Source organism: Canis aureus, chromosome 3, assembly GCF_053574225.1.
Source record: "Canis aureus isolate CA01 chromosome 3, VMU_Caureus_v.1.0, whole genome shotgun sequence".
NCBI lineage: Eukaryota > Metazoa > Chordata > Mammalia > Carnivora > Canidae > Canis > Canis aureus.
In genome coordinates, this window is record NC_135613.1 from 41440529 (window position 1) to 41459752 (window position 19224).

General features: G+C 35.3%; 1 protein-coding gene across 6 annotated transcripts in view; it reads right to left on the minus strand.

Moving 5' to 3' along the window:
• DOCK7 (dedicator of cytokinesis 7) overlaps positions 1-19224 on the minus strand; it is a 219246-nt gene that overhangs the window by 65166 nt on the left and 134856 nt on the right. For 3 of the 6 annotated variants that reach the window (XM_077892049.1, XM_077892048.1, XM_077892053.1), the window contains 8 exons: positions 18806-18975; positions 11058-11150; positions 9765-9854; positions 8732-8827; positions 6721-6861; positions 6517-6630; positions 4823-4993; positions 2307-2446 (listed from right to left, as the gene is read on the minus strand). In XM_077892049.1, coding sequence (XP_077748175.1) covers positions 2307-2446; positions 4823-4993; positions 6517-6630; positions 6721-6861; positions 8732-8827; positions 9765-9854; positions 11058-11150; positions 18806-18975 — 1015 coding nt within the window. Of the gene's footprint in view, positions 1-2306; positions 2447-4822; positions 4994-6516; positions 6631-6720; positions 6885-8731; positions 8828-9764; positions 9855-11057; positions 11151-18805; positions 18976-19224 lie in introns of those variants that run through there. The other 3 variants (XM_077892050.1, XM_077892052.1, XR_013376384.1) reach the window with 2 other exon arrangements.

Below are 19224 nucleotides of genomic sequence, written 5' to 3' on the forward strand. Positions count from 1 at the left end.
AAATAATAATTGTCTCACAAATGCAGTAGTAAAGGTATTAATCTTCTGTAGAAGTATGTGCTACATAATTAGCATTTAATCATATTGTTTCATAGTCTTAATTTTCTAACTATAATGAAAGTTTCTGGAGAGCATATCTTTGATCAATATTAAAACACAAGGAATTATTCTTATTAGCAAGCAGATGAAGTAAAAAGAAAAGCACTCCTCTCAAGGACCTAGCTAAGACAATGTAGGCTGTATTTTATATATATACCACTAAAGAATATAAAATTTAGAGATGGGATGTGAGTCTCCCAAAGTCAATTGCTCATTCACTGAAATTAACATCTGTTTATAAATATGTAGTCATCTACTTGTACCAGACACAATTCTAAGGCATTGGAAGTATAGCAGTAAACAAGAAAGATAAATCTTATAAATATTTTAGAAAATAAAAGATTTCATGTGTTCTCATGAAATCACATTCTAATGGGAGGAGACAGAAATTAAGCAGCAAATTTCAGAGAAATGTTTTGTAGAAAATAAAAGAGGGCTACATGTATAGGAATGATGTGGCAAGGCAGAATGGCTATAATTATAATTGGATGGCTAGTGAAAGCCTCACTGAGAAGATACTATTTGAGTGGAGACCTGAAGAATCACGAGGAGCAAACTGGTACATGACAGTCTTAGGGTAACATTAGCATTGCTTTAGGTAGAGAAAAAAATCCAAGTGCAAATACCCTAAAATGGGAATGAGTTTGGCATATTAGAGAAACAGAAAAAAAGACCAGGATGGCTATATTTTAGTATGTGGGGGAGAGAAGACAGTGGCAAAAGCATAAAAGAGCCAGATAAGGGCTTTGAGGACCATTACTTAAAGTCTGGATTTTAGGCGTACCTTGGTGGCTCAGTTGGTTAGGCATCCTACTCTTGGTTTTAGCGCAGGTCATGGTCTTGGGGTCATGAGATCGAGCCCCACATTGGGCTCTGCACTGAGCACAGTCTGCTTGAGATTTTTTCCCTCTTTCTCTCCCACCCCCTCCACCCCTGCCCCACCTCCTGCACACACACATGCACTCTCTCTCTAATAAGTAAAATCTTAAAAGCTGGGATTTTACCCAAAGAATACAAAAACATTAATTCAAAAAGATATATGCACCCCCTATGTTTATTGCAGCATTATTTATAATAGCTAAGGTATGGAAGCAATCCAAGTGTCCATCAACAGATGAATAAAAAAGATGTAGTATATACCTACAATGGAATATTAGCCATAAAAAGAATGAAATCTTGCCACTTGCAACAGCATGGATGGATCTAAAGGGCAGAAAGCTAAGTAAAAGCTAGGTCAGTCAGAAAAAGATAAATACGCTATGACTTTACTCATATGTGGAATTTATGAAATAAAACAAACAAAGAAAAAAGAAGTAAGAAAAAACCCCAGTTTTGTTATGGAGAACAAAAGAGGGGAGGGGGACAGGGCTATGGATGAAATTGACAATGGGGATTAAAGAGTGTACTTGTGATGAGCACCCGGTATTGTATGGATGTGTTGAGTCCCTATATTGTACACCTGAAACTAATACTACACTGTATGTTAACTAATTGGAATTTAAATTAAAATTTAAAAATTTTAAAAACTCCTACTAAAGATCCTATTATGTGGATTTTTAAAAACTAATTATTACCTAAAGGAATGACGATCACACAGACTTTTTAAAACAATTATTAAGATAGAAATACCCTATGGGGATGCTAGACCACAAAAATCAAGCTATTTCTATAAATTCAAATTGTCAGGTAATATGCCCTTTCTTTACTATATCAATTTTCAAAAATTCTGTACAAGTGTACTTAACTTTAGAAGGTCTTAAAACCTAAGAATATTTTGCTTATAGGGCATATTTTGAAATAAAATGCTACATAGTATAATGGCAAACAATTTTCCTTACAAGGAATAGAAAACTAGTCCATTTTCCTCAACTGTAATGTGTCTACTGTATATCAACAAATCTAAGAGTCTACCTACTAACAAGCACAAGCATTTTGTGTAACTATTAAGAAGGAAAAACAAATGCTACCAAATAAACCATGACACGCCACGGAGTTAAAGACCAACCTCAAACTCAGAGATGATTTTTTTTTTTCTTAAAAATCAATGAAATGAAAAAATAACATGGGTATGGAACTTAGTGAATACAGAAGTAGAAGAAGAGTGGCAAAGGATATTTTTCTGATTTTCAGGAAGTGTAAGTACATTACTTCTGTCCCATTCTCCAAAATCAAACTGCTATTCTGCAAGGCAAAATAAATGTACTCACCCTTCAGCATCAGGGTCTACAATGACAGCCAGCTCTGTTAATACAAGTCCTGCCAAATAATGCTGTTGGCGGAAAGGCACGGACAACTCAAACATATTTGCAATCTTCTGGTCTTGTACATTTGTGGAAAATCCAGAACTCTGTTTGGGAGGGAGGCAGAACAAAACTATAATAGCTGTGCAACAAAACATCCTCCAGACAGAATGTTATGACAAATGCCGTATGGGCATTATCTCAGAGTAAGACACACTTTGCCTAGGGTAGTTTATGTTACTACTATTTACATTGGAGAAAGTAACTGCTCTTACTTTTGATATAAGAAACTCTGATAAATAATACTTTTATTTTCAATTTCCCTTTTCTCATATTGAAACTTTTCCATCTGTTTTTTTTTTTTTCTTTATTCTTTTAGCCACTTAATGTTTCAGTATTATACCTTAAAGGAGAAAAAAAGTAACTAAATCCAAATGATGTGTATTTACTGCTGGGTACAAAAGACATAATGATAATCAAAGCTATTGGTTTCCAGAGTAAATCCAAATACCAGTAAAATTGTAATTCAGAGAAGATACTATCTACAAAATGCCACCATTTTGTGATGCATTCAGAGTTTTTTTTTTTTTTTTTAATTTTAATTTATTTGACAGAGAGAAAGAGAGATCACATGAGCGTATAAGCAGGGAGAGTGGGAAAGGGAAAAGCAGGCTCCCTGCTGAGCAGGGAGTCCAAAGTGGGGCTCAATCCCAGGACGCTAGGATCAAGACCTGAGGCAGATGCTTAACCGACTGATCCACCCAGGTGTCCCCACTCACAGAGTTTTTACAAGATTTTTAATAATGCAAAATAGCATCCCCCATGATATAGTTCAAGACAAGAGTGTCTATAATCTTGATAATGGGGGTCTCATCCCCCCAATTCATATTCAGGACCATCCATGTGAGGTCTCATCCTCCCAATTCATATTCAGGACCATCCATGTGAGGTTTTTTTTTTTTTTAGAACAACGATTCTCTGCAGAGAAATCTTCTTCTTCTTTTTTTTTTTTTTTTTAAGATTTTATTTATTTATTCATGAGAGACACACACAGAGAGAGAGAGAGGCAGGGACACAGGCAGAGAGAAGCAGGTTCCGTGCAGGGAGCCTGATGTGGGACTCGATCCCGGGACTCCAGGATCACGCCCTGGACTGAAGGCAGATGCTTAACTGCTCAGCCACCCAGGCATCCCAGAGAAATCATCTTCCTAATAAATATATAAAATTATGTTTGCCCCCCTCACCCCAGAAAGGGTGAGGTCTCTGTTATCTATTAGAATCTTAAATTAATGTAGTTAGATAAGAAAGTAGGGAACAAGATAATGGAAGGAATTATATTAATTTCTCAGCTGAATGAGATGTTCAGAAGGGAGTTAGGTGTAGACAAATGTGTTTCATTAAAAGTTTTAGGAACTATACTTATGATTAATTTCTTCTTCACTGTATAGCTAAAGACTAACGTTATCTGTTTTAGGGAGAAGTATATGCCAGACAGGTAAAAGAGTGTGTGAAAACAGGCCAATCCATAATGAAAAGTTGTGGGTGCTCTCTGATGTTTTCTAAGCTAAATGAAGTTAAAAAAATTTTTTTTATCACGCATCTAAGACTGATCTAGGCTAGGGAATTACACCCAGGAATTAAATAACTCAAAAAAATTACAAAAAGTTAAGATCAATTTTGACTTGAAGAAATTAAGAAATCTTATCTTATTTGCTTCAGGAATTATATAGCAGAAAGAACGTTTCACGAGAGGGAAGAACCAGGCTTCTCTGACACTAAAACTAGAAAAGCCCTTTATCTCAATCTGTTGATAAGACACATTATAACTTGCTATGATATCCCCTTTTTGTCTTGACAGAAACTACTAGCTGCTGAAGTCCACTGCCACACAATAAAACCTTAGGAATAACCATTTAGTTCTCCTTTTGGTTTTCTAGGTACGAAAGAGGGAGGCAGGGCTTTCTCAGGACTGCACTGCAGTTTGCCTTCTTTCTCTGCTACTTCATTTCTTTTCCTTTCACAGGTCTTGATTCCCTAGTAAACATTTTTCATCCAGAACTCAAGACAACCTTGCATCTTCAAGAAAACCCAATCTATGAAAACATCTAAACAAGCTTAGATAAGTGAATTCCCTCACATGGATGTACATAAATCTGTACAAGGAAGACAACATAGTAGTTAAGAACTTGGGCTCTGGAATAAAGTCAAAATGTGCCTTGATTCAAAGCCTCACTCGGCCACTTATTACCGTGTGACCTCAGGTAAGCTAATGACTCTTCTATGTTTCCTATGTAAAATGAAAATAATAGAACTTACCTCCCAGAATTGCTTTAAGGAGCAAATAATTCATACTTATAAAGCACTTAGTATGGAGCCTATCACATAGCTATTATTCAACAGTATTTATCATTTTTTCCAGTGTTTACAATGGCTTCTTATAAACATAGGCTTAAACAAATTTTTTTTTCAGACACTTTGCATACCTGAGATGTTGCAGAAGAAACAGAAGGTGATGGTGATGCAGGTGGAGTAAGCAGACTGCAGGGCAAGTTTAACGTAACATAGTGCTCATGGCTACAGACAATTCGCAGAAAATCCAGTCTCAAGGACACCAAGACACTTGGGTTTGGTAATGAATAAAGCTTTGAAGATACCTTGTAAGCATCACATAAATAAAAGAACACCAATTCAATATATCATTTCTCAAGCCAACATCAGGATGACAGATTACTTAGTGAGCAGTTTGGGTTTTGTGGATACCACCAAAATAACTTCATAGAAGAAATGATCCACTCTTTGGATTATTAGCACCCTGTGTTAACCTATTTGTCCATTCACCCAGCTGCAAGATAAGCTACTTTGAGGCGACATATATATGCTACTTTGAGGAGACATATATACACTGACTTAATAGCTTTGGCATCCCTGGGGTCTAACTCAATGTTTGGCAAACACTAGGAAGTCATACTGCTGACATACTGCTGACAATATTTTCAAGTCAGTCAGTGCCCACATATAGTTCTAATTTTTCTATTAAAAGGAACATACGGGGTGCCTGGGTGGCTCAGTCAGTGGAGTGTCCAACTTTTGCTTTCAGTTCAGGTCATGATCTCGGGGCTGTGGGAACAAATGCTGAGTCGGGCTCATATTCAATGTGCAGAGTCTGTTTGGGATTCCCTCTCTCCCCTTCTCCACACTCATGTGTGTACTCTCTAAAATGATGAATGGATGAACGGATGAATGAATGAATGAATGAATGAATGAATGAAACATATAATAAAGGCATCTGATAGAATAGATCTTCAAATTCTAAATATTTGACTGCCAAACAGCATTCTGAACTAGTAATTCTCAGAAATAAGGCTGTGGACCAGCTGGGAAATGTTGCACAGGCACTGCATCCCATGCTCCCTTCTCCCATCCACAGGATTCCAACTCCTCAACAAAGCTGGGATAGGACCCCAAGAGCTGTTACACAGTTACACTTAACATTTAGACTAGTGACTTGATGATCTGCTTGAGAATGGGAATCAGAGTCATGTCTTGGCCAGTAAAACCAAGGAAATGTCAGCTGTACAGATACCAGCCTGCCATAGTCCTGTGTCCTCATTAAACAAATGGAATTTATTTTTGCCTTACTAATAAAAATACTCTGATTTTATTTTTTTAAAGATTTGAGAGAGAGAGAGAGAGAGCAGGAGGAGGGCCAGAGGGAGAAGGGACAAGCAGACTCCCCCGCTGGAAGCCCGATGCAGGGCTTAATCCCAAGACCCTGAGATCATGACCTAAGCTGAAATCAAAAGTCAGACATTCAACCAACTAAGCCACCCAGGTGCCTCCAAAATACACTGCTTTTGGGGGTACCTGGGTGGCGCCATCCACGGAATGACTGACTTTTGATTTCAGCTCAGGACATGATCTCAGGGTTGGGAGATCATGCCCCATGTGGAGTAAGCGGACTCAGTGCAGAGTCTACTTGAGATTCTCTCTTCGAGCCTCTCCCTCTTCCCCTCCCACTATGCTCTCTCTAAAATAAAATAAATCTTTAAAAAAATGCTGCTTTTTAAAACCATTAATATATGAATGTGTTTTCGCAGATCACTCAGCAACTCTAAAAACAGCAAACAGTATTTAAATTATTTGTTAATTATGCGTTAATTAATTAATTATGCATTACCTGTTTATAGCAGGTCTTAATAAGGCTAAAAACAAATCCTCTATCCATAACAGATAACAGATCATTGAGAAAGAATGCAAGGCTTGTGTTGAGTCTCTCAACCATTTCTGTGTCCTGGAAAACATAATAAAAAACAAAAACAAATAAAAGCATGATAGTTTAATGTGATCTTGGTAATTTTTTGATTTTTTAAAAAGTTATTACCTTCTGAAATCGTGAAACTATATCACTAGCAATTGTACTGACAAGAGCTGCAATATCATCCATGAAACGTTCTGGAAAACGACTTTTCCTTGGTGCATCAAGTTTATCATTAAAATATAAATGATGCACCATGCTCTTTACCTGAAAAAATAAATAAGCCATCAGTTTAATTTCTTTTGAAGGCAATTAACAGTTAATCACATTAGGGCTATTTCTTCATTATACTGTGTGACTTAACAGATAGCTGGAATACTTCTAGCTCCTCAAATATTTTTAAAATCTCCCTGCAATATTTTGTATGTTCCTGAGAAATATCAAACACAGTTCAACTCAATCACTGTATCACCTTCATAAAATTATTCTGGCTATCAATACGAAAAGAATTATGAATATGAACAGAAAAATATTTTACCCATTAAAATGGTTTTAAATGAAATCTTCTAAGACAACATTTTGACATTCCATATCCCCCAAACTGTTAAGCTTTGAGAGACTAGAAACATTGACTCCACTGCAGTGTCTTCAATATCTAACAATATCTAAGTGACATATGGTGAATGTACATTAAACACTGATGACTCAATAAGAATAAGATATTAGGTAAAAATTAAAGTGATTTACATGTACAAAATGCTTCTGGGAGCACCTGAGTGGCTTAGCTGATTGAGCGTCCTACTCTTGGTTTCAGCTCAGGTCATGATCTCAAGGGTTGTGGGATCCAGCCCTACAGCAGGCTCCACACCCAATATGGAGAATGCTGGAGATGCTCTCCCTCTGCCTCTCCCACCACATACTCATGTGTGCTCTCTCTCTCAAATATAAAAACCTTTCAAAAGAATGCATCCAAATTTTGATTCCTATTACAACAATGTGGTAATAGTAATATAGAATTCAGGGAAATTGAAGCCAAGGTTCAACAATTAATAAATAGCAGAGCTAAGTCTTAAACTGCAGCATTTTTACTATTCTAAACTAATTTGAACACACATATAAAGACCATCAAAAAATAAGTCAAAATTACAGTTTGATCTTATATTAAAAGCACAAGAATTACAAAACTTGGTGTTTATTCTCTAGTGGAAAAAATGAGTTGCCCATCACTTATTATATAGGGTCCCTGGCTTACTTTCTTTTGTGGATTAGTAAATCTGTAGAAAAATTTTCTTCTTATCCCCAATATAGGTAACATTCAATGTTGAGAATTACCCTATGATGTACTCTGGAAGCTCCTTTTGTTTCTCTTCCTTTCTCTTTTTGTTGTTTTGTTTTCCTTTATTTTTTTACACATTTCTCTTTTGGAAGAAAAAGTTTCAATGACTTCAGCTTCTTAGAGGTTAAAGAGAAATGTCTCTAGTGCCAGTACGCCTGAGTTTGAATCATAGTTCTGCTATTTAAAAGCTATACCAACTTAGACAAGCTACTTAATCTCTGTGCCTTGATAATACCCAGTCCACAAGGACAGTGCTACCACTCTGTACACACTTAGCCAATCTTTTCTGCCTTTGTGTATATATGTGTTTATGTATATATAAATACTAAGATATGAATTCATTTATTTTTAATACCATTGATTAAATTGAGCAAAAAGTGTTGCTTTTTAATTGGCTGTAAGTGGCATTTCCCTAAGAGCTTTCGAAAAGCTGTAAAGATCTCGAAAGCCCTTTTTATCTATGTTTGGGATGAAATCTACAATACTGCCATTTTAATAGCCATGTCCACACTAAGAAATAATGTATCACGTTTCCTTTAAAAAGATAGCTGGGGAAAAAAAAAGATAGCTGGTTCTGCAATCATCTCTAAAAAATAGTTAACAAGAAGTTTATAATTCCACCTAAGTTGTGCTCAGTGTCCACAGTGTTTATTTAGAGATGTAATAAATGTAATTTGTCTTGGAGGCACATGTAAAATCATAAGGGGGCAATGGAAAAGGATTTTTCGGATAAAATAATGAACTAACACAAAGCTGTTAACTAAGGAAAACAGTATAAAGAAATGTGTTTAGCTTGCTCACCATTAACTCAAAAAAGAACCAGGCTTGTTGCAAAGCTGATTCCCGAACGCTGCCACTGCAAACAACCCACTGCAAAGCCAGCTCCTCATGAAAAAGCTATCCAGAATAAATCCAAAGTTATTATCAAAGTCATATCTGCTGATAACACAAACCAAATAATAATGCAATTACAAATGAAGATATGAGAATAAGCAAAATAAGGCATGTGAACCATTCAATGATGCAGTGAGGACACCCATTAACGAAACGGCTGTTGGTACATGTAAGACGGTAGCATGTTGAACAGCTGAAAAAATTACATGTTATCTTGCAGTAAAATGTAATTTTAAAAGGACAGGTGGGAAATAGCCTCCTAAATTGTACCTGCAAACAGAAACTAGATCAAAAACTGACAGTTACAAATACGATCTTGTTTGTGCCTTAAATACATATTTCAACATATGTAACTACATTCATGAACTTTGCTGGTACAATTTAGGAAATACCTTCAAAAATTTAAACATTGATATAAGCCATTAATTTTCAAGTTTTCAGGTATCTGAAGTCTTTTTATAAACACAGCAGAAAATTCCTGCCTTATAATGGATATGCATACAAAGCATTTGCAAAGTAGTGTATATCAATATGAAAAAGGACTAACAAAACTGTGCATAAGGGAAGCAAATCAACATATCTTACTAAGAGTGATAATTTTTCTAACTCATCTTCCTTTCCCTGGAGATTTAAAACACAAAACAGAAGCAGTTACAGAAACAGAATTCAGAGTTGATACATTTTTGGTACTAAAATTTGATGATCAAATTTGATTTCAAACAGTCAATTCCAAAGTTATAAACATTTTAATAATATAAAAGAGCATACACTGGAGTGGTATGCCCAAAAAGGCATCAGACAAGCAGTGCTTGCTCAAATGTATTTTTAAACAAATAATTTAAATGTAATTACTGTAACATACTGGTTACGTAAAGAAATCTTACATCTATTTAATTGTTGGAATTTTCCCCCTATATGGATTGTCTTCATATGAATCTACCTTTTTAGTTGGTAAGCGTCCCGTTAATGTTTGTAAGAAACTTGACGTCTCTGTGTGCGAAGACATACGATTACAACTTCGATCCATAGCCTATGGAGTGGAGGTGAATGAATGACGAGATAACATTAAAGTCTGCTGTGGATGACTTTGCAGCTCAAGGGTTACACACAATTTTTAAAATAGTTTTCCTGTGGTTTCAACAACTGTTTTATTATTGCTCATCTAATTTTCACCATTTTAAGCTGCTTTAATGACAGTGCAATAGAAGTATCAAAATGGTTTCTATATATTTTTAGTAAAAAAAAAATGGGTATTTTAAGGATTATATAAATTCAGAGTGCTGCAAAGAATGAAACTTTTATCTGTGTGATCTATACACATGCGCACATCTAGTAAGAAAATGAAAAAAGTAAAAACATACTTCTCACTGGTCTCAGACCAAATAAAGAAATTAAGAATTTTATATTCAATAAAGAAAAATAAAAGGTTAGAATGGTTTCTTTCGTGTTTCACTACTATCAAAAACTACTATTCAGATTTGCCATATACTTCAAATATAAAACATTTACGATATTAAACACAGAATTAAATTCTTCAAGAATAAGAGCATTTCCCTCTAAAGCCAATACACAGATGAGAAGTATATTTTGAGGAATCATGCAGTATTAGCTATGAAGCAACTAGACTTAAGTAAGCAAAACCTAGTTCATCTGTTATAAACAAATTTCATACTTTGCAACACAATACAAAGAAAAATGGATTTTTGCTTTTGGTATTAAATCTTACAGCATACACTGTTCACATTTAATTTCAGCTTAGTCCCAGGATTTCTAGTCAGTAATTATAAAAAAAAAAAAAAAAAGAAAAAAAAAAAGACAAGACAGTAAATACTAAATGAAAAAAAGACAATAGCTACACTTTAAACCAAAAGCAGATGGTAAACTGTCAAGGTTTTGTCCAAACAAAATTTCTGAAAATTCCTACTGAAAACGTGCTACCCCCCTACAGTAGAAACTGTTACCAAAGCCATCAATCGCATAAGCAGCAGGCACTGAAATACTGATAGGGTAATATAGGAAGGGGGGAGGAGGAGACAGGAAGTAGGAAAGGAGAGTATTACTGGTGCAATTGGTGGTATTCATGCATAGTAGTTGGAAAATGTGCTAAGTAAACAAAAATACACACTTTTTAATGATTAAAAAGCAAGCCACTGAAATCACAGTATGTACTAAAAGTAATGTTCTAAAGGGAAACATCAGCAGCCAATAAAGAAACCTCTAATATAAACACCACCTGTGTTGACTCTGCACTTGGACTGGGGTTGGATCCCCATGGGGCAGCTTTTGGACCACCAGTGTTAACCCAGGAATTGGAGCGATCTAAACCCTAAGCATATAATAGAAAGCAGTTGGAAAGGAAAGAAATATTACATGTGGCATGCTATAAATTATTCTTAAAGAAATCTAGACTTTCCAAAGCAAACATGTCTTTAATTAGTACTGTTAAAGCAACCAACATTTTTAGGCACCTAGAAATATTAGTTCACCAAAATTACCTTATTATGTAATATAATTTGTTTTGAAATCACAAAGAACATTAACTATAGCATTTAAACTTATCTTTATATAAAGGGATCGCCTTGAAGTACCAACTGAAGTTCCCACAGCACCATCCCCCCAAATTCTCTTTGAAGATGGGATGAGTTAGCAACATAATTGCCTCTGAATCTAACTAGGTTTTAAAAGAAAAAAAAAATCAAAGAAAATCATTCCTTCTTGTCTAAAAGACTTTACTTTCATTTTTTCATCGGTTGAAACTTGTGTGCATTGATATTCCATACTTCTATTTGACCTTGCTTCCTCTTTCACTTTCTTTTAAGGGACCAACAGGAGAAATTTAGAAAATTAAAAGAATTTAGGGGGAAAATGACTAATATTTGCTCTTACCTAAAAATATTGGTGGATTTGGGGGCTGTGTTCAATTTTATTGTGCTTGTTGTAATTAAATGGGCTACTATTTTATATAAATATTATCAAGAAAAGCATTATGATGGCGCTGTCTGTAGGAATTACATCTTCACCGTCACTGTCACTGAAGTTAATCTGATATGCTACTAATGTGTATGATCAGAAGTGAATTACATCTGTTCTTCTCTGAAAGATATTATCCCGGGTGAAGGGAACTGGAGCTTTAATTTCTTAGATCTGACTGATCATTAATTGGGAAATTTTATAACATTCAGATTCTGGGCCCCATCCCCAGAAATCCTGATTCAGCAACCTGGGCTGTGGCCTGGAAGTCTGCTAATAGAACTGGAGCCAGTTATAAGGGACTTTTAGAGGACTGTTGGAGTAAGACAACCCAAGATAAAGAGACCAAAAAAATAAGGGTGTCAGTATGCATCCACTCCAGAAAGCACCAAAAGATAGGTAAAGGAAAAACATGAGTAGTAACAATAATAATCAACTGGTTAGACACGTGTATCACCTGGGAAGGTCAACAACAATGAATATGCAGGGCCTTACCTCTGAACAAGTAAGAATCTTGGGAGTGAAGCCCATGTATCAGTACTATGGGAGGGAATGAGGATTAGGAAAAAGGAGGAAAAACAAACTGCTAACTCTTAAGAGCTTAGATTTGGGGAGAATATTTCCCTTTCTTTTCCTCCTATTTTTCCAAAAATACAGAGTGGTTGAAATGATACAATGATCATCCATTTCCATTTATTTTTAATACTGATTGTGTAAGACAAGTGCTGAAGTTCAAGACCAAGTTATACTGCTTACTAATTGTAAAACCTGAGGTAAGTAACCTAATTTTTTTCAGTTTCTTAGTATTAAATAGGAATAATGATAGTCTCCCTCAAAATCCAAAAAACAAATTTGAAAATGGAAGTAAATTACTAAATACAATGCTTCAAATATACTAAACACTCAAAAAACAGTTCTAACAAAAACTTCCTATGCATGTTCTTTTAAATGCTTCCTAGAAAAGCAAATGAGACAATATTTAATACCAGTAAAATTATGTCATCAGATTTATTTAAAATAAGATACCTACCTTTACAGAACCCCATTATTTCAAATAAAAGCAAATCAGCAGATAAGTTAAAACAAAGGTTTTCAGCAGTCCCCCCAATTATGTCTCCCCTGTATAAAGTTCTTTCTGCCAATTGCAGTTTTTACAACCACTACTCATGTTACAAAAATACATAAACATCTGAGTTTTGCAGCATTACAATTGTGCTCTTCCCAACATAAGTTTCCACAATACCAATAATTTTCCTGTACTCTTAAATTCATTTTTCAACTCTTTAATTTCCTTTAAAACTAAGCCACATGCTAATCAATAACGTAAGAATAAACAATAAATTTCTTCATGCCATCATATATTATGCCCACAATACTGAGACTGAGCAGCTACAATTGCATCAAGTCAAAGCTAACTATTTAAAGAAAACCTATGAGCAATTATTTTGTAAAGCAAATAACTGTCATAATTTAAGTGTTATAAAGCTAAGAATTGTATCATAACTTAGTTAAGCAAATTCATCACTGATATTTCCTAATGTCATAGCTATGTTTACTGATCTCCACCTAACAGAACAGATTAAACGAATGTGTACACATGTGCATGAAAGCGTTTTTGTTTTTGTCAAATCTCTGCAACATTATTTTGTCCCTAAAATATAGATAGGCTCCTTCCCTGAGCCAGGCTCATATTGTATTTGACTTTATATCAACACTCCTGTTAGAATTCAAAGATTTTGCTTTGTATCCACAAGTCCTCAGCATAGTGCCCAGCACATAATGAGCTCTCAGTGTTAAAAAATAAATTTAAAAATAGGGAATGATACATTACAAAGAAACTACATATCCACTTAAAACTGCACTGGCATTTGATTAAAAACAATAAAATTCAAACTTGTCATAATCACATATTTAATGTTAAAAGAATATTGCCAGGGCAAAGAGATCAGTTTTGGCAAAAATAATTATGAAAAAGATCTCACAAATCTGATTTTACAGCCAGTAGAGTAATAAAATCCTATTGATGTAAGTATTCTTGAATTTTAGGAGTTCTGCATTTTATATTAGAGAATAAGGTATAAAACCAAAACTTTCGGGATCCCTGGGTGGCGCAGCGGTTTAGCGCCTGCCTTTGGCCCGGGGCACGATCCTGGAGACCCGGGATCGAATCCCACATCAGGCTCCCGGTGCATGGAGCCTGCTTCTCCCTCTGCCTATGTCTCTGCCTCTCTCTCTCTCTGTGTGACTATCATAAATAAATAAAAATTAAAAAAAAAAAAAAAAAACTTTCATAAGGCCAAATCTCTTAAGACTATTAAATATATAATTAATCTTAACAGCAAGAAGGCAAACAAAAACACAACTTTAATTTTTTTTAAAAACACAACTTTTAAAGTTTATTCTTGCAATTCTTACTACCATTCATTCACTGAGTATCTATGGAGCACCTTCAATATGCTGGCCATTATGGGTGCTCAGGATACATCACTCAACAATTATGTCTGCCCTCATGGAGCTCATACTGTGATACAGGTAAACAAACCCTAAAAAATCAACATAGCCACTAATTTATATGTTACATTAAAAGGTAGTAAATGTTATGAGATAAAGAAACAAAATAAGGGGATCAGAAGTCCCCAGGATAAGGCAGAAGAGAAAGAAACACCAGTTACATGCATTTAAATAAGGTAGCCAGAGTAGACCTCACTGAGAAGGTGGTCCTCTGAATAAAGGCTTAAAGAAGGTGTAGGAGTTAGTTGTAGGATTATCTTGCTCAGAGGAATGAGCAACATGGGGCTTGAACTCACAACCCCAAAATCAAGAGTTGCACTCTCCTGACTAAATACGACAGGGGCCTCTGTAATGACATAATCTAACTTTTGCTTTCTTGTGACTTAAGCTTTTAAAGCAGTGTTCTGCTTGCTATGTTGTGAAGAGAGTGTGGGTTGGAAGCAGTGAAACCATCTTTTAAGTTCATTTCACTGATTGAGGAAGATGGTAGTTCAGACCAACTGGTAGTAGAAGTGGTAGCGAGCAGTGGTTCCATCTTTAACATCAATCCAAATCTGAACAAAAAGATGTAGGAAAGGCAGCAGAGTTTACAATTTCAGAGAGATATTTGTACCGGAAATATAATTTGAGAGTCATTAGCGTATAGTGGCATTTAAAATCAGGGGACTTGATAATATCAAGCAAGTGAGTATAGAGAGAAAAGAGAAAAGACAAGAGAAATAAGGAGAGAGGCCTGGGGCGCTTCCAGATTAAGAGATCAGGAAAAGAGGAATCCACAGAGACCGAAAAGGTATAACCAGTCAAGTAAAAGGAAAACCAAGAGAGTGCAGTGCCCTGGAGGGCAAGAGAATAGAATAAACCAAGGAGGAAAGGATTTAACTGTGTCCAAGTCTGCAGTAAGTTCAAGTAAGCTGAATGTTAAGAGTTTAACCACTGGATTTAGCAACATGGAGAGCATTGGTGACATTAACAAGGACAGGCTAGGTGGAAGATGGGAGCAGTATCTGACAGAAGTATGGTAAAGAGAATGGGAGTAAAAGAATTGGAGATAGCTAGTATAGGAAACTCTAAAGGAGTTCTACTACAAAAGGTAGCAGACACACAGTAAGGAAGCCAATAACTGAAATACTAGAGAGAATTTGGGATAAATAAAAATGGGATAAATAATGTGAATGGGATGTCTTAGTAGATAGGAAGCAACTGATGATGTAGCAGAGAGATAAAATAATTGCTAGAGTGAGGATCCTGAGTAGGTGAGACGGGACAAGAGTTTTTTTACAAACAGATTTACAAAAATGGATAGTTCATCTGTAAGCAGAGTATTGTATTAAGCAGTGGATAGTCATAGATAGTAGTAGGTAGGTAGATATGGTGGTAAAAGTCTATAAAATTATTCTTTTGATGGCTTCCATTTTCTCAATGAAGCAGGAGAAAAAGTGAGAAGGAAGACTGGTGTGCAGGTAAGGGAATAAGGCATGAAATCTTTTTCTGGGAGAATGGGAAAGTAAACGGAATAGAGAAATATAGTTTAATTGCCTGACAGCACTGAGGGTTCTCTCTAGGTTCAGGCTTTTCATTTCAAATGAGACCAGTCATCATGATAGTTCTCAAGGCATGTTTATCCAAACAGGTGCTAAAATGGCACGGACAGACAACCGGATTCAACTATGGCTTGAGATTTGGCTAAGCAAGTGAATGAAATGAGAGGATAAGGCAATTGAGGTTTGATTACAATAGGGATAACTATAATGATAGTTATCATGTCAGTGGGGTGCTTGACAGGAGACATGATCCCTAGGATCACGACCTGAGCTGAAGGCAGATGCTCAACCAGTGAGCCACCCAGGTGCCCCTAAATATTTTTTCATTGATTGGTCATGGAATTTAAGCTAGCTAAACTCAAATAAAGAACATTAAGGGATTGAGACACAGTAAAAGGTCATCAGATCAAATGATGGGAGACAGCAGAAAAGTGTTGGAGCTGGGGTACTGGAGAGAAACACTGGAGCTAATAGAAAACAAGATTCATGATATTAAGATTATATAAGTTAAAGTTCTTAGTAATGACAATATCTAGAGTATGACCATGGCCTAGGCAGGAGAAAGACAAAAATCATTAAAAAAGAGTTTCTTGGGGTGCCTGGGTGGCTCAGTGAAGCATAGGACTCTTGGTTTGGGCTCAGGTCATGATCTCAGGGTCCTGGGATCAAGTCTCAGGTCAAGCTCCCCAATGAGTGAGGAGTCTGCTTCTCCCTCTCCCCCTCCCCCTATTTGTTCATTCTCTCTCTCTCTCTCTCTCTCTCTCTCACACACACACACACACACACACACTCACACACACGCACACGCACACGCACAAAAAAAATCTTTAAAAAAAAGTATCTTGAATTTCCAGGTAATGAACAGTAGCTATAAACTTCAGATTCCTTATCATTTTAACAATGAGATAAGATTATGACTAAATGACAGTGCCAAATAAAGTAACTATCAAAAAATTTTCTAAGAGGAAACATGAAACCTATTTAAATAAAACCTGATTAGGAAGAGGCTGTGTTGTCATAAGACAAATCCTCATCTTATAATGGCTGTCTCAGAAGCTTACATACATCATTAAACATACACTATATATCATCAGAAGTTAATGTCATTATTATGTCTCATTTTATGAACTACTTGAAAAACAGAAAATAATCACTCCAATATATGTAGACCTTTGTTCTAAATCTTGATGTTATAATCTGTCAAATACATCATATAAAGGAAAACTCTAGAATTATGCTAGAAGAGACATAATGCAAATCTTACAGAAATTAAGAAGCATTTTAAAAGTAGAACCTTGAGGACAATAGTGTCTTTTTCATTTCCATAGGCTCTTTGATAGGAAAATTTCTTATTATTTCAAAAATCAGACTCATTCTACAGAAGAACTATATTCATAGTATATAAATAATGCTAAGTACTACTACAATGAGGTACAACTGAGGATGAATACAAGGATAAAAAACCTAAGTTCTTTTCTCTAAAGATGGAAATATATAGGGGGAGAATACAGCAATTGCTATATTACTCAAGTTAATATCTGCACATCATTCTCTCGGAATTTACAAAAATTGGAAGTTGTTTAATTAGAGTAATATCTGTATAGTCCTGTAAGTTACTGAAATATATGTTTATTATTCAAAATATAAGGCTACAAAATATATTTTTGATCTGTGAGCAATTACTTTAAAAATTACTTAAGTTACTTTAAAGAGCAATGCTTAAGTTCATTAGAAGCTTCTAAATGTAGGGCACCTGGCTCAGTGGTTAAGCATCTGCCTTTGGCTCAGGTTGTGATCCCAGGGTTCTGGGATCAAGTTCCGCATCGGACTACCCATAGGGAGCCTGCTTCTCCCTCTGCCTATGCCTCTGCCTCTCTCTCTCTCTCTCTGTGTCTCTCATGGATAGATAAAATCTTAAGAAAAAAGCTTTTGAATGTAAAATTTCTGTGACTATATGAGCAGATATGAGTAGTTCTGAGGCTTTTGACCAATGTTCAAGTATTTCACATAACAAACCCAGATTGTTTAAAAAAAATCCATAAATAGTTCAGGCTAAAGGTTAAACACAGATGCTAAAACATGTTTATTAATTTTTCCTCAGATCCTAGTTAATAGACTAAAAGTGCCAAAGAAAAGTTGGCTATGATTCTAACAACAATGGTATCTTCCTCCCTTCCAATAGCAAAAATTACATTTGAAATGGTTTGGTCAAAACACAACATAACATGATTTTTGGGCCTCAGTCTAAACTGTTCTTTCTCCCAGTTTGTTTAAAATTGGAGTTATTTTTATATCTTACCTATAAAAAGGTAATAATAACTCCTTAAATTTTTTGGAGGGGAGTTAATAAAGATGCTGTAAACAAAATATAGCTGGATCTTATACCAGCTGGCCTATCACTTGCTACTTGGAATAATCATTAACCATTATTAAGTAAATCATATTTTTCAAGTCCTGGTGCATCTTATAAAGAGTTTTCCAGTGAAAGGCAGCTCTATTAGCAATCAAAGCTAATCACTGGTCTTGATATGTTTCAGAGAAGGGATGGAGGTTCATATTTTAAATCAATGATGTTATGTCCTTTCTACACAGCAGTCAGATAGGTCTCTTTTAATTTTATAGGAAATTAATGTAGTCATTTTTTAAAGAATGGATTATCACACAGACAAAAACGAGTTATATGGAATGGTCATCCTGGACAAATTTCTGAATTTGGCAGATTTTCTTGAGCAAAATACACAAACCAGTTTGTAATAGCAAGCCTATTTAGTAGAAACATTAGACACTTTGTGTATACTGATAGAATAGAAAAGTACAATGTCTTCCCTGTTACTAACTCAAATATATTTTTAAATTAAGAATAAATTAAAATTGGACACTTCTCACTTATTCATCAACTGAAAATCAAATACATAAAAGAGTATCTTCAAAAAAAAAAAAAAGAGTATCTTCAGTTTACCTTACTGCCAATGATTGACCGTACTTCATCATCTGGTGACGTGGGAGTCCCAGATATATCTGGATTACTATTACTAAGGCTCCGAGAACGATTTAAATTAAGGCTTGCAGGTCTCACAGCAGATCTAGCCATTGTGGCATAATGCACTGATCCTCCCAAACCCCCAGGACCTATAATTGTATATAAAATAGCACATAATTAGACAAAGAAATTAGTCAGGAAAGCACCTGAAAATAATCTCTGCCACTTTACAAAATTCCCCCAAAATCATAAATTGCTTTTATTTTTTAATTTTTAAAAATTGCTTTTATTTATAAATGAAAAAATACTGTGAATAAAAAAACACACAAAACTTAATGATAGCTACACCAAAATAGTCTATTTTACAGTGGTTGACAGAACCACATGCAATGATAAAG